Source organism: Epinephelus fuscoguttatus, linkage group LG8 (assembly GCF_011397635.1).
Source record: "Epinephelus fuscoguttatus linkage group LG8, E.fuscoguttatus.final_Chr_v1".
Taxonomy (NCBI): Eukaryota; Metazoa; Chordata; class Actinopteri; order Perciformes; family Serranidae; genus Epinephelus; species Epinephelus fuscoguttatus.
This window is the reverse complement of record NC_064759.1, coordinates 28,927,520-28,949,566: the sequence shown is the minus strand read 5'-3', so window position 1 is coordinate 28,949,566 and position 22,047 is coordinate 28,927,520. Positions and strand designations below refer to the sequence as shown.

Sequence of the window (22,047 nt, the reverse complement as noted above, 5' to 3'; positions counted from 1 at the left end):
TCTCTAGTCCAGATGCAAGAACACCAATCACTTAAAATGCCTTTACAGTGCCATTGAACACTGAAGTACTCTAAACCCTATCTGGACTCAGGCATGGTATCTCAAACAGTAACATCAGCAATAATGAGACAATGGGAGAGCAACAAGGAGAGATTCCCATTGGCAACGCTCCAGTGTATATTTAGTCATCCATCCCAGTGAGTATTTCATGGGCAGAATTATAACTCTCCCTGTTTATTTTGTGTGTGTGTGTGTGTGTGTGTGTGTGTGTGTGTGTGTGTGTGTGTGTGTCTACCTCATTGCCCCATCCTGCTCTCAATGTCTTTCTCTGTTTTTTTCCGAAGGAACAATTGCCACCACATTGTTTTAAACTAATTAAACACTCAAGTCTGAGTGTGTGTGCTGAGAAAACCCCAGAGACAACTGCAGCATGGCATGGCAACTAATTTCTAAAATTTGCTTCAGATGGCATTATTGAGAAAAAAACAATTTTACCTTCTTAAAGTCGAGGGTGCACAGTTTGGCCTTCTCCCCAAACTGCCATTTACACTGCGTGTCTGCATCATATAGCTCTCCAGGCAGCTTCTCAGGGTACCGATACTCCTCGACAGCTCTGGGTTCATCTGATAAGCACAAAGCCTGGGCAGAACTGGAGTAAAGGAGAGGAGAAGAAAAGAGGAAGTAATGGAAAAGTAGGTAAAGAAAATGAGAGATAAAAAGAAAAGAGAGGACAAGGGGAGGAGAGTGGAGGTGAATAGGTCAGCAGAGGACAGAAGAAGGAAAGGAAATAGCAAATAAGTAAAAGGAGACGAATTAATCATCTTTTAACTACTTGGTGATAAACAACAGGCACGCAGACATGAACAGTTAAACAGACATTGTGATTCAGTGCTTTGCCAATGTAATGAAGCTGGTATATAAGGCACCATGCTGTGCACACAGAAATTCTCCAAAACAGGGAACACCAGTCCATGATGCTCCATTGTTTCCCACTTTGGGGATTACCATAAAGTGTTGCTATGGTAACATAACAAGTTGCCAAACTCCTACCCTGAGAGTAATGGTTTTAATACATCAGAGGCTCAATTATGACAGACATAAAAAAACAAAACTTGCCCATATCGCTCATATCCTAACACCAGCAGGGGGTTTCCAATGTCAACTGATATCACTGGTTACCATACAGAGATGTTTTACAGCTTACACACTGCAGTCAGGGGGAATATAATACAAAAATATGGTGGAAAGAGCATGAAAAGGCAAAATATGTTGGAAAGTTTCATCGTGCAAGTGAGTGGTCATGATTGCTTTAGCAGAGTACATTTGTGTGTGTGAGAGAGAGTGTGTGTGTGAGATCTTCTATTGCTTTATAGGTCCTATGTGTCTGAGAACAATGTCTGTTCTGCAAGTGCAACATTCTGATATCCTACATTATTCACATAATAAGGTTTCTGAAAAATACATTACATTTACAGTGTACGCACATCAGCAGACGCACAAGCAGGACCCGTAGGCAAGCGTGCATGCTCTCAGGCAGTCACTCACTAATGAAATTACAAGTCCAAAGTAGCTCATTTGCAGGATCCCCTTAAGAGGAGTTTTCCCTGATGGCACTGTGAGAGGCTGAGGACAAAATGTTTTCCCAAAATTTAATCTGTAAACACTGTTTGCCACGAGATCATCAGCTGGGGATAAAAAAAAGATAAAAGCAAAAAATAAAATAAAATAAATGGAAAAAAAGGCAACCATTCTTTTCTAGGATTCCCTGCAGATCTCCTGACTCATCTCTTCCAGATAAAAACTGTTGGGCATTGTTTTTATTCACCATGGTTTGTTGCTTTAGTAAACACAAAGACAACAAAATGATGTTAGGTGGCAAGTGCAAAAGTCCCAAAGTACTTGATGACATATGTCAGTCACAAAACTGGCAAGAAGAACAGTGATCATAGGTGGATTCTGATCTAAGGCAGCCAGTTGACTTAGTTCATCATAAATATGGGGAAACAGCTAGCCTGGCTGTGTCTGCATGAAGGTAACAAAATCTACCTATCAGCACCACACTGACTAACACACTGTTTCTTGATAGTTTAATCTGTACAAAAACTGTTGTAAAGTTGTCTGGTTAGTTGCCAGAAAGTTACCGGTTCAGGCCAAGAAGTAGTCTGGCACATAAACCTCCATAAAACGGCAAATTGACGTTTTTATGCTTCGGTTTTTGTATGGATTTTGTTCAAAAGCATAATATAATGTGCTCTTCTGTGAGCTTTAGAGGTCACTGATTAACATCATTTTTGCTACCTTTGTACACAGCCAGGCCAGCTGTTTCCTCCAGTTTCCAATCTTCGTGCAAAGCTAAGCTAACTATGCGCTGGCTCCAGCTACATACTTTTCACAGAGACTTGAGAGCAGCATTGATCTTCTCATGCAACTCTTGGCAAGAACACAAATAAGCATATTTCCCAAAATGTCACAAGACAAGAGCATCTACAGGAGACACATAGATGTCTCCTCAGATGTTTGCTATATGTTGACCAATGGGCCACAATGTGCCCTTTGGGGCTTGTCTGACCCTGAGAAAAGAAATGGGACCTCAAGAGAATCTTGTAACTTTCATGTATCACTGACTTTCAGATGGATTTCTCCAATCCTCATACAAACAAAAACAATTTCAAGTACTTCGAAGGGGATTTTGCTCCCCCCACCATGAAAGTTGTCCATCCATTTTAGGCATGACAAAGAGCTCAGATAAAACGTCTGACTATACATACAGCATTGGCACAGACCCCTCTGTCACAGCCGACTGAGGAGAGGCAGATTTAGAGTGAGTGTGATGTAAACTTTGTTGGCTGACACAACACTCCCCCTCCATAGCAGATGAAGGTAGAGACATTTAGGAGCCTCAGTTAACTCGACCAGACACATTTAGCCAAAAACATTTAAATATCATAACATTCTGTTGATTGCAATTAGGAAAACGTACAGCATTTCAGCATTTTTATCATTCAGTGATTATACAGGAAGACGACCCTTGGTTGTTTCAGCAGTGCAGAGATCCCCTCCACGTGGCCTCAGGGGGTGATGGGAGTTTAATATAAGGCTGACAGGCCTAACAAGGGTGAGGTCACCCCAGCTCTAATAACTCAGCGAGGAAATACACTGTCTGTCTCCACCACTCTGAGTGGGGAGACCTGACAGTTCAGTTAACACACTGGTAAATTTAGTGGCAGGCACTGGCTCTGAGCTATCTGGTTTCAAGCACACACACATGCACAGACACATAGAAACACGACCAGACACATGGACGCTATGTCTGTGATGCTTGTTTTGCTCGCTTGGATGAGCAGGCCGCATGCATGAAAATGCAGCTATTGCACAAACAGACATGACTACCTCTCTCGCACACTTTCACTCACATGTTCCTTGACACATAACACATACAGTGTGCAGTCTGTAAAACAACACTTACAGGAGAATAGCAGCACCACATATCACTTAGTTGCTACGTCAGCTATATGTTTCAGCCTCTCACACACACATACAGTGGGCCTGCTTGTCCTTGCTTTTGCAGAACAAAGCAAGTCCCATAATAGTTATAACATGAGTGCAGTTTTTGCTTGGAACTCCTTGGATCAGCGTTTAAAATTGATATATCTGTTTTTCCTTCAACACATGTTCATCTATCAGTAACACATGTTGAATAATATAAATACAATGCATGTTAAAAATGGCCATTGCCAGGGGACTCAAGCTTTAATAATTCTATTTTATAAACTAATACAGTGCTTTATGCCTTTGTTGCATGAGTTCTTAACAAAAGCTTGCATGAGGACTTACTCGTTACTCATCAATATGCCATATGGATATGATGTAGCTCTTATGTTGTGAAAAGTTAATGAGACTCTTCAAGCAGTGATACCCATAAACGTCATTATTAACAATAAGTGCTTCTTAAATCAATCCTTTTGGCATTGTTTTAGCACCACAACAAAAGCATAGCAGTAATAGAAATGTGCTTACTTGAGGAAGCGGCTGAGGTACTGGCGGCTGCAGGCAGACCAAGAGAATATGCCATTGTGACCGGCTAATGTAGGAGACATGATGTTGCCTTCTGACTTCTTACAGACGTTGCCTTCACCATCATGGACCATTCCAAAACTGGCGAGTGAGAAAAGGTATAAAATGTTTTCTGTATGAAAGTTATGTTGACAGTGTTTCACAAACATGGTTCCATATTGTTTAATTCAACAGTTGAAGACAACTGGCCATATTGTGTAAATTTGACTGTAGCAAGGGTGAGCAACAGTGTTGCTCACCCTTGCTACAGTATGGAGATTAAAAATATGGAGATTAAAAAATGCTTGAACACATCTTTTGTGGTTCATGTTATCCATATGTGTATCAGAAGAAGACAGCATTTATTATTCTACTAGTTTATTATCTACGCCTGTTGCCTGAAATGGATTATGCATTTGGTTGTGCATGTGGATATATGTGTGTATCAGTCCATTTGTCTGTCCATAGCTAATGCCACATACTACTGGACCCATCAGCCGAATATTTTTTGTTCGCATTTATAACTGTACGCCAAGGACCTCTCGTGGTTGTGGTGATCACAATACATGAAAATTCAGTATTACTGACTACCCTGTTTTATACCGTCATTAACTAATGACTCCTCATTCCTCTTAACTGGCCGGTGGGGGCCGCAAGTAATCAAAATCACTTAGGAAAAAGCATTTGTTCTGGCTCAAAAACTGACATCCATAAAAAAAATTTGGTCTCTTTTTGGTCCAAATGTGGGTCGCTAGTTGGGAACCACCGCACTACATGACAGAGATACATTTATGCTCATAATCATTTGGTTTCTATATTTCACATGCAGGGCCTGTTCAATTCAATTCAATTCAATTTTATTTATAAAGCCCAATATCACAAATCACAATTTTGCTGAAGAACTCAATCTGCTCTGTGCAACATGCCGCAGCTCTGTCACAAATAGAATATACACATATTTTCTATTAGTTTACTGTGGCACCTACTAAACACACCATACTTCATTTTTCAAAACATTCTTAGATGCACACATCCATTTTGTAGAATTATTTTTTTAGTTCATTTTATGCCTCTAATGGAAAGGCAGTACAGAGATGACAGAAAACAAGGGGGAGACATGTAAAATGACATGCAAGAAAGGCTTGTGGCCGGATGCTGTGGTTATGGTCGAGGCTTTACCTCCGCCACCCGACATCATTTCCAGCACTCTTTAAAATTTTGTCATCACGCGACCATGAGTGATGGAAACCCTTACTTGTGTCCAGATTCATGGGCGATGGTGAATGCCAGACCCAAGCCTGTGTCCTCATTAACGGTACAGCTCCGGTACTTGCTGCACATCCCACTAATTGGAGCAAAACCTGAAAAAGCAGTGATTAAATTTTACATCAGTAGTAACTCATTCATCTACCACAGACTGTACTTGATTATAATACTATAATACTCCTACTTTACAAAAAATTGGACCTTTTAATGTTGCGATGCATTAGCAGGGCAAAACCAGGAGGATTCTCTCAAAGCAGAAAACCTGAGTCTGAGCTAGCTGTGGGCTGCAGGCATAAGACATAGACCTATCAAACACCCCATAACTAGGTTAAAACCCCTCCACATGTTAAAATATGGGACTCTGTGGAAACATTCCTAGATCCCCCGCTACATTTCATGTCACTTTAACATTCTTTCTCTGTCTTCACTTTTTTCTCATATCTCTCATTCTCTATTAAACTCCCTTTTACTATTCAGCTTCCTTTTATGCCTCTCTCTGTCCATTCTCCTTCCTTCTCTCCTCCACACATACACATGCACACGCAGCACCCCTGGCTCGGAATCAAAAAGGATAATACCCATGGGGGCCTCCCTTAATGTTTTCGTCTCGGTGTCTCAGGGAGAATTTAGCCTTGTGTTTTGTTATTTTACAGCACTAAGTCATTCACCATAGAGTGCAAAACCCCTAAAGTAATGTTCTCATGTACATGGCTAATGTGAATAATGATATTTAACACAAGAAGGCAGATTGACTGTGAGAACTGCCATTTAGTTCCTTTTTTGTGTCAAGAAAGAGGTAGATCATTGATGTTATATACTGATTTTGAAATATGGAGGAAAACACTGCGGGATAGGGCTGTAACTGTAATGCAAATAAACTGTGTTTTATACTGACTGGTAGCAATAATGGTCATTTTGCTTTGCTCCTTTGGGAACTGGTCAGAACTAACTCTTTTCTGACTACACATACACACACGCACAAACACACAGACCTTTGAACTGGGCTTTCATAGCAACGATTAGGGCTAATGCTAGCCTCAACACTTTGAAGTCAAAACATAAGCCTGAGGTTTGAAGGGAGTGTGTGTTTTCTTGTACGTGTGTGTGTGTGCGTGTGTGTGTGTGTGTGTGTGTGTGTGTGTGTGTGTGTGCATGTGCGTGTGTGTGTTTGAGTGTGACTGTGTTTCTCTGGGACACACAATTGAAGTTTTTTCTCACAGTGCGGAAGACAACAATGTGTTTGCATGGTCATTACCACAAACAAGCTGTGGTTAGTTTGTTAGATGGCTTACACTCACGATGACTGAGTGTATGTTTAAAGTAGACGAGGTTGTTTTGTACGGATAACAGCTAAGGAGCACTTTTTGGATGTTCTGTGATTTAAGTGAAAACACAATTAGTGTGTCTCATTTTCTGAACTTAAATGCAATAACACAGCCATGAATAGGTCTCAGATTTGCCCTTCTGATCATGCTTTTTGTGCTCATAATAGTTACTATTTTTCTTGCTGTAAAACTTGTTTTTCCACATATACAGTGTGTGATACTATGTGGCTGTAAAGATCTGAAAGCTGCAGAATTTTTCGACATCTGGTTTAGCTGATGTGACTCTCAGTCACATCGTGTGACAGAGAACAGGGACACCTTCCCAGAGAAAGACAGACAGCAACAGAGAATGACATATTTCCATCACAAGTAGGAACCAAATACAAAATAGGGACAGATGGCATTTGAGTGAGTGCCATGAAAAATACTCTTACTTCATTAGTTAAAAATTTGGATCCCTATTTCCTCTGGCACTTGCATTTTCTGGCATATTGTAACTTTAAGGCATTTTGTAACTGCAGGATCTACTTCTAAATGCTTGAGATGTACCAAGAGTGTCACAGGGTTCATTCTTCCAAGAGCAGATGTCGAGTCCTGTGAGAAGGATGGCGTGGTCGTGGTGTCGGCCCTCTCTGCCTCCCAGAGTAGATTGCCAGTGGCAGAAGCTGTTCAGTGTGTGGTCTGCATGGTGGTTGATCACCAAGCCATCCTGTGAGATTAAGCAGATAACAGAGGACAATATTGTCTTTATGGAAGGAGGCTGTGAGCACAAAGTGTTATGAGTTTAAACAAGAAAAATGTCAGTCAAATTAAATAACATTACCCTCCCTCTGCTTTGACAAATACTAATTCCTGGCCCTTACCATCAATTACTGAGCTCTTTAGAAATATGTATGTTAAAGGCAACATAAAGATGTGGGAAGGGACACTGATAAAAAAAAGTTGCTGCTAGGAGGACGAACCTCTGGGACATTTTTGCCATTTTTCACATTCCTCCCACTGATAATTGCCTCTTAAGGAAGATTGAAATCTATTAACATCACAGGTGGATGGAAACCAGAATCCGTTCTCCTCGGTCTGCTTGACTCTTTTTCTCTGACAGTGCCCCACCTGTTTCTCTCTGCCTCTGTCCCTCTCCCTCTTTTTTTTCTCTTGTACTCAAGCTGTCCTTCCATCTCCCGCACTCCACGAGAATTTCCCTCCTAAATCTGGCAAAGATCCAAGGGAATGTACACCCTATAATTAACCACTGTAAAAGTCCTTAGTAGTTAGGACGACCCCGGGAAAATCTCTGAGAGTCCTAAGAGATCTGGACCTTCAGGCACACAAACAAATAAACAAACAAATGGTCTGTTTTTTGGAGTTTTGCACTCCCTTGGTGTCTGTAGCGCCATGATTTGTAGAGCTAACACAGAAGGACACACAGTTACTGGTATTCTTGAAGTCCCTTTGGGCGTATGAATACAAAGCACTTTTTGTGAGAAATTTCCAAACCCATTTCAAAATGCAGACATCAATCACAGTTTGCTGAATGAGAGGTTGGATTTCTGGGCACCTGTTGGTTTTCACCTGACAGTGCTTACAGGTTTTGGGATGCTCACCTGCTCTTCATCCAGAAGCACGAGGCCAACTATCACAATGTTGATGTTCCCTCCTATCGTGCCATCTTTGAAGAGACTGGAGACCTAGAAGGCACACAAACAAACCTAATCACATCCTATTAAAATACTGCTTACAAAAAAAATGATTTGTCTACAACCACCCTATCAAAGTCAGGTTACAATAACAATGTGTATACCTTGGTGTCAAAGGGATACCTTCTCAAAATCAACTTTGACAATAGTTAAAGTTTTGTCAGTTTTGGTTACAAGACAGTCAGGGATTCTTCCTGAACACAGGCACTGCTATCCAGTTAAACCTACTGTAGTCTGGAGTGGGGGAGGTGAGCATGAGTTTTGAACATGTGTTTGTTTTTAGAGAACTTTGGGTGGATGGATTATGTCAGTGAAGTGACATTTGAAGTGTTATTCTGTCTTCAGATATGCAAGATCAGTCTTTAAAATATTCAATTTCAGGATAAAGTACTTCTACAAAAAATATCTGGCCTACACAGTGAGATTGTCATGGATATTTTTATCCATGGGTGAAGCTTACTAACATTATATTGCAGGCTGTTCTCACGCACTGTTAGTACATATATGTATGAAAAGTAATCCCACGTAATCAGGATCAGGCTGCAATCTCGTGACAAATGTGCTGACGAGAGTAAAGGAGGAAGTAGTATAAAGACTGAAAGCTGTGTAAGGAGGCAGGTTGAGTGGTAGATTGGTCAAACAAACACAGGACTTCCTGGAGACTGGTGTTCGTGTGTGAAACCAAGTGACCTGTTAATTATTTTGAGGTACATCGTCACCATTGTTTTTTGTTTTTTTTCTGTCTAACCTACGTAACTTTACTTGGTGAAATCTAACCTAAGTAACTTTAAGTTCAGTATGTAACTTTACATTAAGTACATAACATGATGACACCATTCGTGGGGTGCTAATTTGTTAGAAATCATATGAACTGTTGTATAAGGATATGCTAAATGTTGATACTGTTATACTTATGATCCATGCGTTCTTGCTCCATGTAGACATATAGAATAGAGAAGTCTGTGTCAAGTATATGAGACAACACACCTCGCGACATTGCTGCAGAAATAAAGCACAAACCCCTTTTGATGGTATCGGTGAGGTTTGACAGCCACAACTGCTGTTTTCAATTCGGCTTCTCTTTCTCACACGGATATCTGACCATCAATCACAACACTTTAGGCTTTGAAAGTGGACCCCTAATCTTTTGCTGTTGTTCCCTCTGTCTTTCTCTCGGGCCCTGTGAATACTTCAGGTGCCACTCACTAAGCCTTTCCCCCACCCTTGGAACACCCTTATTCTTTCCTTATGATCCTGATGTTTAGTCTTTCTCTGCACTGACTCATGAGAAGACACATGGCTGTGGTTTGTTACCAAATTCGAGCAGAACTCAGAGGTCAGAGAGGCAATCAAAACCACTTTCTTAAAGTAAGATCTCCTAGAACACCAGTGTCTGACAGCGCTCCAGATTTGCAGAGTTTAACAGATACAGTGATTCACTGCGTTTTCAGTGCCTCATAGAAAAAAACAATCACTGGTATCCATAGAGCTTCAGTGTTTTGTGGTACATAATGTACACTGTGTTTTTTTAATTTGTAATTTGTGGCATAATTAACGCTTTTGAAGTCTTTCCACTCTGCCTTGAAGAAAACATAAATCTACGTAAATGCTGGGACGGCATATCAAATTTAACTTTTAACAAATATTAAATAACCCTTCTGAGACCCATGAGAGCTGGCAGGTGGGGTAGGGGGTTGGGTGTTTTCTGTGAAACTCCATACTGTATTTAGGTGACTCCTCTGAGGCGGGCTGTGACCGCTCCAACTTGGTTTCTACTAGAGGGAACTATGTTTTCAAAATAGATGGATTATCTTTGGATTTGTCAGTCAGTCATTAAGTAGCAAAACGAGCATGACGGAATTTGCTTGCAGATCAGCTGAGAGGGACGGGGGGACACTGTGAGCGCTGCGGCGATGATCTCAGCCAGGTATCGGTTTCATGTTTTTAGATATGCTCTCTCTGATAAGTAAGAATGGAGGACAGGGGTTTCAGGTCACTAAACCCTGAGCCATGGCAAACATCATATTAATTTATGAATGGCTTCTAAATCAGTCTCTGCTGATGCATCCCCTTTACATGCTACATAATGACAACTGTAAGGTCAGGCTTAGGTTTGGCAAGTGTATAACATGCCAAAACTTCATGTGATGAGAGGAAATATGTCACCACTAACTGATAGTCTTTGTTGCACTGCTGTTAAATCCACATGGAACGATGTTTTTGTAAGCTGATGCATTGCAAGACTCTCCTTCCTTAAATAAAGTTGAAACACATGGCGTTGCAAGTAGAAAAACCAAGCAGCAAACTCCAGGGCTGGAAAAGAAGCCAGTGCAGAAATGCCAGTTCATCAACTGGCCACTTAAGGCTGGCTCCAAGAATAAGTCAATCCCATGCAGCAACCTCCGGGGCTGAAGCTAGCATGGAAGTGCCAAAAACTGCAGTTCCTCAAATGGCCACTTGAGGCTGGCTCTAGAAGCCAGTTAATCCGCGTAGAGCCCATGTTCCGTTACCCAATTTTACAGCAGAAATGAACATGTTTACAGACTGGTTTTGGTATCTATAGCTAATTTCCCCCTTCATGACAACAGTACGGGGACTGAATTTTCATATAAGTCAGCTACACATAACTAAGGCAAGCTGATGATGTGACAGGCTGTCTGCCGATAGTGCTGTCAGCTTCTCAGTCAGATCCACTCCTCATTCCTTCACAGCTCCAGCCTCTCGCCTAAATATGGTCACTTCTGGCTCCAAAAAAACCCCCCAAAGATGGTGAAAGCCGAAAATGCCAAATTCAAGGCCTCAAAACAGGAGTCCACAAACCGATGGGTGATGTCATAGTAGCTACATCTATTATTTTTTCAGACTATGGTCAGTGCCCATAGACACATTAAACTTCCCATCCTTACACCAGAAATAAACATGTTGACAGCTTAGGACAGACAAAACAATGTTGGTCTCTGTAGCTAATTTACACCTTAACCATGGCGTAACCCCAGATTCACAAAGGAAAGCCATAGCTGTCACAATTTCATATTTTTTTCAATTCATAGAAATTAATTGTAAAATTTTGGTCACCTAAAATACTTGTTCAGCTTTTGGTTGTATATGGTCACTTCTGGTTCCAAAAAACAAGATGGCGATAGCCAAACCGCCAGTGGGTGATGTCACATTGGCTATGTCTATTACTTTACACAGTCTATGAGGAAAACATTCTACATCTCATTTGTTACTCATAAAAATAGGACTGGGAGTCAGCAACGCTAGCTGCTCTTTGAGGTCTTTTGAGCTAAATGTTCACAATGACAATGTTTACATGCTTTTGTTTAGCAGGTATAATGTTGACCATGCTCCCCATCTTCATCTAGCATGTTAGCATGCTAACATTTGCTAATTAATACTGAACAGCTCCTATGACATTCATCACTGTACTTATAATCAGGTTTCCCTCACCATATTAAGCACAGTAAGAACATATGTGGTAATGTTCTCATGGCCGTGGTTATCCATCATCTTCCTGTCCACCACCACCAGTGTCTCCACGTTCAGCTTCTGATTGCCGTGGCTCTTCATTAGCACAGCTCTTTTGTTCCTCGGGATGAACTTGTACTCATCTGGAAGGATAAAGACATCCTCTCCTGGAGGTTTGGGCATGTCTGAATAAAACAGGATAAAGGAGGTGAAAATTTAAAAACTAATTAATTGTTTTGAATGAAAACATATACAGCAAATACAGAACAAACTGAATGAGGCTTTATGAAACACACCATGGCTGCAGAGTGAACATGACTATTGCACAGTAAAGTGGGTTGTAAGTGACTGATGAAAGAAAAAACAATCATGCATATAATAGCAAGTTAATAGCAGCTATGACGTCCATTACAAATATACAACCCTTCCTTCCCACAGATTATGTTAGTGCATTACTTGAAATGAACCTATAGCCGAATGGCCAACTTTGACTGTGAGTGTTAACCAGCTATTCTGGCAAGTAGCTGACAACCATTTTGGATGATTAACTATACTCTTACTTTCATGAGCTGATGTCATGCATTAACTGCAAACTGATATTTTTTTCTGTTGTTGACCCTGGCACTCTCAGTGTTATGCTTAAGTAAAGTGTGAAACCACAGTATGTGGCTGTACATTTGCAGCAACTACAGCAAGTCAAATTTTCTCATATATGTTCTATGAAAGCTTTACATTGACATTACTAAAAGCAAATCCATTTTGCTGTCAGTGTGGTCACCACAGAGACCTCTGATATTCATAACACAATGCTATATGATGATGGACAAAGGCCGTTTCTTGATTCATTACAAAAGGCAAATGTATGTATGAACCTATCTCTGTTTTAATCCACTTGCAATCTTTGTTAATAAAAGTAAATTAGAATGGCCCCCAACATTAAATCAATGTTTTATAGATAAGATTTTTCTTCTCTAAAGGAAAGCTGTAAAAATGATGACGTAAACTGCAATGAATTCACAATACAAGCTCATTGTGGAAACTTATCAGCACTTTGTTAAAGTGAGCATGTGACTCACAAAACACACTTAATCTTGACATCAAATGCCCAATGCCCTGTTTTTAACTCTGCGTTTGATGCTGGGTCGCCTTTGGGAAACATGCCTCACATCAATTCTCACTTCTTCACATGAGGTCAATAGTACATACAAGTCACAGCAAAGCACAGCCTAAAATTAATGTGGCCTGTGACGTTATCGCCTCAAATCTGCACTTTCATGTTTCCAGGTTATCGAAACCCTTTACCTATCACTGCTTGGTGATGATAAACTATAAAGGCTAGAAAGTTTGCTTACATAGGCAGACAGCAGGTGAGCGACCAAAGTGCCTTTTTGACTAAAACAAGGCACAGGTGTCCCGTGATGTCATCCTATGGGAATGTAAACATCAGTGTGTTTTCACAAGGGACAGACAGCTGGGGTTCTGCAGGGTAATAGTGGTGGTACCAGTCCAATGCCTGTGACCCTCTTTGTCGAATGACCCCCGTGACACCAGCAATGTTAACTGATCTTGTGGTAATTTCTTGAGAGCAAACATTTGTCACAGTGTGAAGTGAATATATAAAACACTTCCCTTAACCTTTCACAGGTCGTGTCACTAATGTCACCAAAATATCCATGTAGATTGAGATAATATTCCTCTGAGGAATCATTTGTCATCACGTGAAAAACAAATCAAAACCACCCCTGAAAGCTTCCTGGCTTCAGGGTAATTTTACAAGGAAATTTACCAAACATGTTGATTTGCAATTATGTTCAAGGGTTACACAATCTCCTCTGTTAAATTAGACTGACGAGACAAAAAGTCAGGGATTATAACTCTTTTGTTAAGTCTCTGTCTAATGATGTTTAATAACATCACATGTTAGCACAAAATGAGTTACTTTTAGTGTAGTATTACAAATAATGAACCATGTATTGTCTGTACCACATTAGTACTGCAAGTACCCTTAAATATTGCGCTAACATTAATATGGGAACATATTAATGTTAGCGCTGCATAGTCTCTGTGGTCTCCTCACACCAACCAACCACAGCCCTAGGAGGTTGACTGTTCACACAGTTAACCGGACATGTCAACAAATTAACTTATTATCATATGTCAATCTTTTTTCTTTCCTCTGTGACACTGTAAGTGATGTAATAATAATTCTTCGAAACGTGGCTTTGAGTTCAAACCACTAATTTAGTTAAATCTGGAAATTTGAGAATGTTATGACAATGTGCAATGTGAGATATATGTCGAGGTGGGAACATTCTTATTTAGGTGTCAAATGTTAACCATTTTAAACTGAGGAACTGAAAAGGGCAAAAATGACAACATGATATTTTCAGAGCAAAATATGTCACATAATCTAATTTTGTGAGTTAAAGTAAAAAAGATAAATCCAAAGGCAAATATCCCTTAGGTAGAAGAATATAGGTGAATAAGACAGACCTTATTCTCTTCTTGAGTTGCTGAATCATTTGAAAAGACATATCCTCCTGGGACCCAAGCTTTTGTTTGGTATGCATTTTTAATCTCTCTTAGCTATTTGGAATCAGTAGGATCTGATAAGTATAACAAACTAAACATTGTCTTTGAACAGGAAGTAGTTTTTGAATTAAATGATGTCCTCATAGGGGGACATTGGGCATAAAATTGTGTAATAAACTATAAAACAGTTCATTTAAATGCCTGAACATTATTCATTTTGTAACTCTGTCTGAATTTTCCTTGCTCCATACTCCAAGCTAGGAATGTCCTTTTTGTCTGTCACTCCCAATTGGCCTGTGTGAAATGCTGCAATAATGCAGTCCCAATGTCCACAGACATGATGATAATAAGGTCCCAATGTCTTCAAATACTTCCTAATTAACAGTGTCTTAGCTTTTTATTGCTGCAAAAATTGGTCAAATGTGTATGCAATATTAAACTACAAACATTATTATAAACAAGTTTCAACCATAAAATTTCTTCAGATTTGTTCAGGTTTTATACCTTGTCCACTTTTGTGTCAGGATCAGCTACAGACTGACTTGGCAGAGATGGCTGCCATCTTGTTTTTCCATGTATTAGTGTATTTGTATGTGCCTTTGCTAGCGCTAGATGACAGAAAAAGAGTGTCTACAAATGAGGACAACAGGTCTAAGTTAAGCAGAATGGAGTATAAGGTGCAGCAAACACAAAATTTGATGTCCTCATATGAGGACGCAGAGTCTCAGGAGGATATTGTATCATCAGTGCAGGAAAGATTCATTCTGTTTTACGTCTCTCCACGTCTTAAGTGTGTGCTTTGATTTGTGGTAATGTAAACAGAGAACTAAAGAAATTTGTGTTACTGTCTCTGTGTTTACTTAATATATGCATGGGAAGCAGTTATGTTTATTAATGCATCTCAGCATGAGGAGGTGGTAAACGAAAGTGCAGTTTATAATAACGCTGCATGTGGATTAGAATGAGAAATTGCCCTTACATACATTTCTTCCGTCTCCCGCAGAAGTGTTGCCTCTGCCTCTCCCCATATCTGTAGTCGTTTTCGTGGAGATGGCTGTGTGGGTGATGGCTGCTGTCACTGTGTTCCATCTGGTCACCATGACCGTTGTTGTCATCGCCATGGTGCTGATTTTCATGCGCTCTGTTGTATGTGGAGTCCGTCTGTGAGTTTGTGGATCTCTTGGTGACAAAGTGTCTGTGTGATTTGTGATGAGTTGAGTCTGGGGATCTCTTCTGAAGCTCGCGGGGGTCATGACCTCTCTGCTCTGTCCGGGATTCTCGCTTGCTCTTGTAGAGGATGTGTGGCTGGTGACTGGAGGGTGCTGTGAAGTTCTCTCTCTGGGCAAGGCTGTGGGACACGGGTCTCAGAAAGTAGTCTGCATCCTGTGTTCTGATCAAACCTGACTAGAGGCAAAACAGAAAGTCCTATTAGCTTTTAAGCACTGGCTTGTAGATCTATTTTGCTTGGAAAAAAAGATGCAGTAGAATTTTTGACATTCATTTTTAGATGTACTTACTCAGCCTTTCAAGAGCTAAAATATTTAAAAGTCACCTGTAGAGTAATAATTCTGGGTGTCTAACACCTCAACAGCTGACACATTATCTTCCACTCAAAAAGTAGCCTATAGGGCCATGAACAAAAGAGTACCTTTCTCCAGTTATTCATTTAACTTCCCAAACTGTCTCTGTCAGCAATTAGTCAAGATTTGACTCACAGGTCATTGCGAACCTGACCCCCCAAACCTCTGCGAGGCTCAATTACTGGCAGTGTTTCTTCATGTTCAACATCTGTTTTGCTGTTCAGGGTCAGACATTATCTCAGCAAAATCTAAATAAGACTCGGTCGAAAAGAAGAGGTTCAAACAAAAGTGCTAGTGTGAGGATGAAAGGAGTTGGCATCTCGCTTGCAAACAATGTACACACTCATGGTTCTCAAGCTTTAGGCACATACCTACTTTAGTATTCACATGTATTAGAGATGTATTAGAAAGAGTGTCATCTGAATATAATATGTAACAAATCCTTTTTTACAATGCAGATGTTATGGATTCTCCTTACCCTTTGAAACTGCTATTAGGAAAAGCCTCACTTCAAGTACCACTGCCTTATGCTTTTGATTTTAGGGTGCAGGTTATGGGAAAGCCCATTATACATTTTTAAAGGTCTAACACAGGTTTGCTCCAGTTGACCTTTTTCTCTCTCTTTCTCTGTCTGTCTGTCTCTTTCCCAAAGAGACAGAGCCATTTCCAGTTTTCATATTCCATTCTCAAATAACTTCTATCAACACAGCCGATTCAGACACTTGGAGGTTACTTCTCTTGCTCTCGGCCTCTCTCTTTGTCTCTCTTAGTCTCTCCAAACACGCACCACATCTGTGTTGACAGTCAACTGGCACAGAGTGTTTGGACTGTAACTGTTCTTGGCAGAAATAGCAGTTTCCCTAAAATACGTTTAATTGACCCTTTTTTTTTTTCTTTCGCTGCGAGTGGAGTGTGAGGTCCTTGGCTGATAGAAACAGGCTGACACAGTGGCAGTTGTGAGGCCGTGGCTGGCCCAGGGTGAGCGTGTATGCATATATGTGTGTGTGTGTGTGTGTATGACAGCCTCAGCGGCAAACAAGGTGGATGTGTGCTGTTGGACAAAGAAGGGTGAGCGTGGAAGCTGGGAGGACAGAAATGATACATGTCCAGCTGAATGTCTGCCTGTGCCAATGTGTAAAGATGTGTGTGTACCTGTGTGCACTCAAGAGGGAGTGTCTCTTGTTGCCATCAGTCAGTCTTGCAGGAGCAGACCTCTTTATGTGATGTGTCTGATGTTGCTATAATGATCTCCGCAACCGATTTTCCCCATTTCATCATCACTTACTACCCCGGGCCTCTGCCTCAGCCAGCCTTTCAACCACAGATCAGGAAACCAGTGGAACAGAGTCCCTGGAAAATACTGTGACTGTATTAAGCACAAGTTGAAAATGATGAACTTTGTGAATACAAGCCAGCACAGATGTGTAAGCTGTGACCGCAATGGCTGCAGAGTTTACAGCTGTCATCACATAATACAAGTTATCATGCATTTATCTTATAAATATTATATATTATTGGTTCGACAGCAGCCAAACTGGCTTAGTCTCTAAACTGCTATAAAATATTAATGGCCAAACGTTGCATAATTTGACAGCAAAGAAAAAAACAAGGACTTATTTAAAAGTACACATGCATCTGTATGATTCCTGAAAGATTTCAAAGCAGCTTATTGTCAAATGCAGGCTACCATGTGGGGAACGTGTCCTCAAATCCAATTGTTAACTTTTATGCCCTTACCGCAAGTCAGCGCACATGTGTTTACAGGTGTCTCTGTGTCAGATAATGATCATTTCCCACTGTACAGAAACTGGTATTTGCCAGACAAATAATAACCAGAAACAGCGACGCAGAAATATATTTGCAGACATATTTACAGCCGGAAACATGCTTTTTGGCCCAGTACTTACTGAGATGATAACAATCTTTTAGGCCCATTAAAAAACAAAACAAAAGCTTCACAGTCAAGTCCTAAAGTTTCAGACAGTGTGCATGTTTTGCTATATCAGCAACTCACCAGCACTGTCATTTCTATTCTGCGTTAAAACCCCCCCAAAAGCACAGCTGTGGTTTCAATCAAGACTGTGTTGCAACCAATTCTATGAAACAACTGACCTTGATATACAAAAGGGTGTGGGATCAATTATTGAGAAAAGGAGAAAGACAGAAGAGAGAGGTTTGCTAATGCGTTACCACCTTCCACTGTGGCTTGCTTGCCAGCGGTCAAGAAATAATCCTCGCCGGGAGCCCTCGCCAGGATCGTTTGTACAATCACATGTGACAACCTGCGCATGATCCTGTCATACGCATGGCACCCACTTCGGCGCTGTGTAATCATAGGCGATTGTCATAATTTGGATCCAAGTTTCGGTGAGGCCTCTGACCTGAACTGAGCTGCTGTCAACCTTCAAAATTTCACATGTATTTGCTCTGTCTGGGTGGGTGGTTGAGAATTAGGGCATTAGTGTGTGGGTAAAGCAGCTAAATGGATGCCATGTGATAGTTTAAGGCATACTTTGCTGATTTTCAAGAGGCTTTGTATCATAACAATATGGGTAGTATATATAAATGAACCATTTATAAACTCATCTCTTCGTCATCCAGCAGATTTGCTGGCTCTTTAGATCATTACTTCCTTATTTTTAAATGACCCCCACCTCTCTCAGTCTCAGATCAAACTGGCCAAAAGGCAAATTAGGTAGTGGTGATCAAATACAAACCAAGATTCTGCTACTGTATGGCCTCCTATTTGCCTAGATTGTCTTCAGAAACATATCTTAGAGCACTGTTTGGCTGTAATTTGAGAACTTGTGAAGAAAAAGTGGGAGCCATACTGTTTCCTGTATTGTAAAAACAGAGGCTGAAAACACTGAGATCAAACAGCAATGCAGTGCTAATTGAATATGAACCAATATTTTGTTATTTCTTGCCTCAAATGTTTTAAGGAACACATTTTAGCTTACTGTTCAACTGTAATTCGAGTTTGTTTATTACCAACCAGCTGCCATATTGTTTCCTATGGAAAACAATGGAAAAACAGCCAGGCGCATATTACACCACCCACCACTGGGAGCGTTTATTGGTCCGTTGTGGCGCAGTGCATGTTGGTAGTTGTAGGGTTTTTTCTATTCCTTTTTTCCCTCTGGTCATGTAGCATAAATTTCAAAAGTATTTGCATCTTCTTCTGCACAGACAGCCTAGTTTTATGAAAAGACCATCTTTCCAGTAGTGAAATACTTTTCATGAGAAAGGTTTATGGTGATTTGGTTGAAGCTTTTAGAGGATGGGAAATAAAATGTTTTTGTCATGAGGGGTTATTTTTGGTCCATCCGTTCCAATGGCAGTAAAAGGAGATGGGAAAGATAAAGAAGAGGAAATCCACGATGGAAAGACAACATCATAGGACATACACCTGCAGCCTGGACTGTTTAGCAAGGAGTTGTTTTAGAAACTGCCATGTTCTGATATATATCAAAGAGTAGTCTGGAGTTGACAGGGTCATCTGGCTGACATTCAGTCTAAAGAACTATGTATTTACTGTGGAGATATGCGCAGAGCTGTATTACTTACAGTAGGCTTATTTTCAACCGCATACTGCCAACTCCACCTGACTCACGTGCTAAGAAATTCCCAAACGTGGCTTTGCTTTCACTGTCGTTTATATCTGCATGCGACACTGAACTATTCAGAGCGGTATGCAGATACACTATATATGCATGTATGTGGAAAATAATTCAAAGGAGACTCAGGCAGAGGTAGTAATTAAAAACATGCTGCAACCTTAGCCAAAGCCTTGTAACTATTCACATGAGGCATGTCAACAACCACGAAAGTCATGATGGCTATGACTGCGTTTCATGGTGACCATGTTCACTCTCTGACGACCACTTCTGTCTCTTAACAGCACCGCAAGCATATGTTACATCTACAGTTTCTGTGGCTCCAATTCCAGGATCCCTCAGCAAATTAAGGGATTTATGGAGATCACTATGTGAGCTTATTTTCAACCGCGTACTGCCAACATATGGATGTACTGCATGTATTGAAATCTAAGTAGATCTGTGATTCCACGCTCCCAGCAGTAATGTGTATTTCTATACAACTTCAAATTTGTTTCTAACAACCCTTGTCTTCTCAAATCTTGGTTACTTGTTAAAGTTGTTGTCAAATTAAGGGTTTTCATGCTCAGGGATGAGCTACTGGTATGGCTTATGTTTGAGGCTCCATCATAAGGAGAAGCACGAGTCTCCACACATCGCTTCAGTTCCTCCCATCTACACCTGCTGTCACACTGTCTGGATAGAATGTTTCCCCTTAAGATACATCAGTGCCTCTTTTTTTTTTTTTTTAAAGATTATTTTTATGGGCTTTTTGCCTTTATTGACAGGACAGAGAGTGAAACGGGGAGACAGAGAGAGAGTGGGGACTGACATGCAGCAAAGGGCCGCAAGCCGGACTCTAACCTGTGGCCGCTGCAGCGAGGCGATGCCTCCGTACATGGGGCGCCGGCACTATCCACTACGCTACCGACGCCCCAGTGCCTCTTTTTTTTGTCTTTATGCTTTTTGTCCTGTGCATAAGATATTCACTCCAGATGTTAATGTTGTGTTTAACTTTTAACTTGTGTTGGTAGGTTCTCTGTTCTTCAAAAGGATGGAAATTTTATATCTAGAGCGTAGAACAAGCTGTTTTATTTGTATGCAGAACCCAGACTAGAAATTGTACAGAAACTCATATGTAATGGCTGTGTACTGTCTGTACAATGAATTCAAAATGTTACTGTCTTCAACAAAGCAACATGTGTCCGCTTTGTCAGCCAACATACCCCACAGATAATCTTTTTATGATGTCTTCAGCCTGTAAACTCTGCACAGTCTCTAAACTTGGCATCACAAAAAACAACATGAATCTGCTGCTTCCTCAGCATATGTGTGTATGCGAGTCACTATGTTAAGAGATTAGGTCAACTACTGCCTTTCCTAAATAGCCAAAGTCATCAGATTACACGCTGTGCTCTACGAGGTGCAAATAGCAGTCATAAAATGCTGAAACACTACTTGGGAGGGCGCAAACAGCTGGACCCTTTGGAGTCAGACGCATCCAGACATGCAGCGACAGGAAAAGGGGGGTATGGGTTGGAAAACAGAACGGAAGCATTCAGTGCATTACAAGGTGCACCTGACGGTGTGTAGTATTTGGTTCTCTCCTTCACTCTGTCTACCTCTCTTTAAGTTGCTCTCTCTGATGGTGCCCGAAAGAGACCAAAACCCTACTGCTATACTTAACTAAGAGTTCATATTTATTACTTAAGTCCAAGCATATGAGAAGTACATACATTTGAGAGCTTACACATTTTAATACAGTATCTAAGAGTAATAATCAGATTGACTTATTAAGTATCCTTAGTTTTTGTATTGTCACACAAAACACACAACCAAGCAAAAACAGCAACACAAGAATTTACGGGGAAAAATGTAAATGGAATAAAGAAAAGCTGGCATCACAAATCTATTCTTCAAAAGCAAATTTCCAAACAACCTTTCTTTTGGCAGATCAATGTGCAACAAAAAGTCTTTGCTGTGTTTGGTGTGTGCAAACTGGTTCCATGATGACTACATTGGGCACGGATTCAAGCATTGGCTCAATGTTGACAGGGTTTATTGGAAAATTGGGAATGACACTCTGACGTTGCACTTCAGTACCAGACACCATTTCTTAATCAATTAGCGATCTCACTTCAAGTTGTACCTTAGTCATTTGTTGGCGAGCTGTCCAGAGCCCATTACACCAACGGGATTTCTATCAATTTGGAAACAACAAACCTTCCAAACTGGCTTAATCCCAGTCTCTGTGACACATGGCTGAGTACCCAACCTACTTTGTACGGCTGAGAAAACCATGAGTGATGTTAGCAAATGATAAAACAAGTAACAATCCTTTAAGATCATTTGACTGATCTCACTGCATGTTTGGAAAATTGATTATAGCAACCTGCCAAGACCACACTGCCTGCTTTTCAAAGCATCGTCACATCAATGACCATCCCTCATATATTCTTGGAAATCCCAGAGGTGGGACGAGTGCAACATTCTATTATAAAGACTACTACAAGGCCCGAGGCAAGAAACACAC

General features: G+C 40.7%; 1 protein-coding gene across 1 annotated transcript in view; it reads right to left on the bottom strand.

The window, feature by feature from the left end:
* Positions 1–22,047, bottom strand: part of LOC125893213 (A disintegrin and metalloproteinase with thrombospondin motifs 16) — a 72,589-nt gene that overhangs the window by 40,241 nt on the left and 10,301 nt on the right. The window contains exons 4-10 of the mRNA XM_049583775.1: positions 15,322–15,742; positions 11,789–11,991; positions 8,246–8,329; positions 7,194–7,353; positions 5,309–5,414; positions 4,018–4,155; positions 496–649 (exon numbers count right to left, since the gene is read on the bottom strand). Coding sequence (XP_049439732.1) covers positions 496–649; positions 4,018–4,155; positions 5,309–5,414; positions 7,194–7,353; positions 8,246–8,329; positions 11,789–11,991; positions 15,322–15,742 — 1,266 coding nt within the window. The remainder of the gene's footprint in view (positions 1–495; positions 650–4,017; positions 4,156–5,308; positions 5,415–7,193; positions 7,354–8,245; positions 8,330–11,788; positions 11,992–15,321; positions 15,743–22,047) is intronic.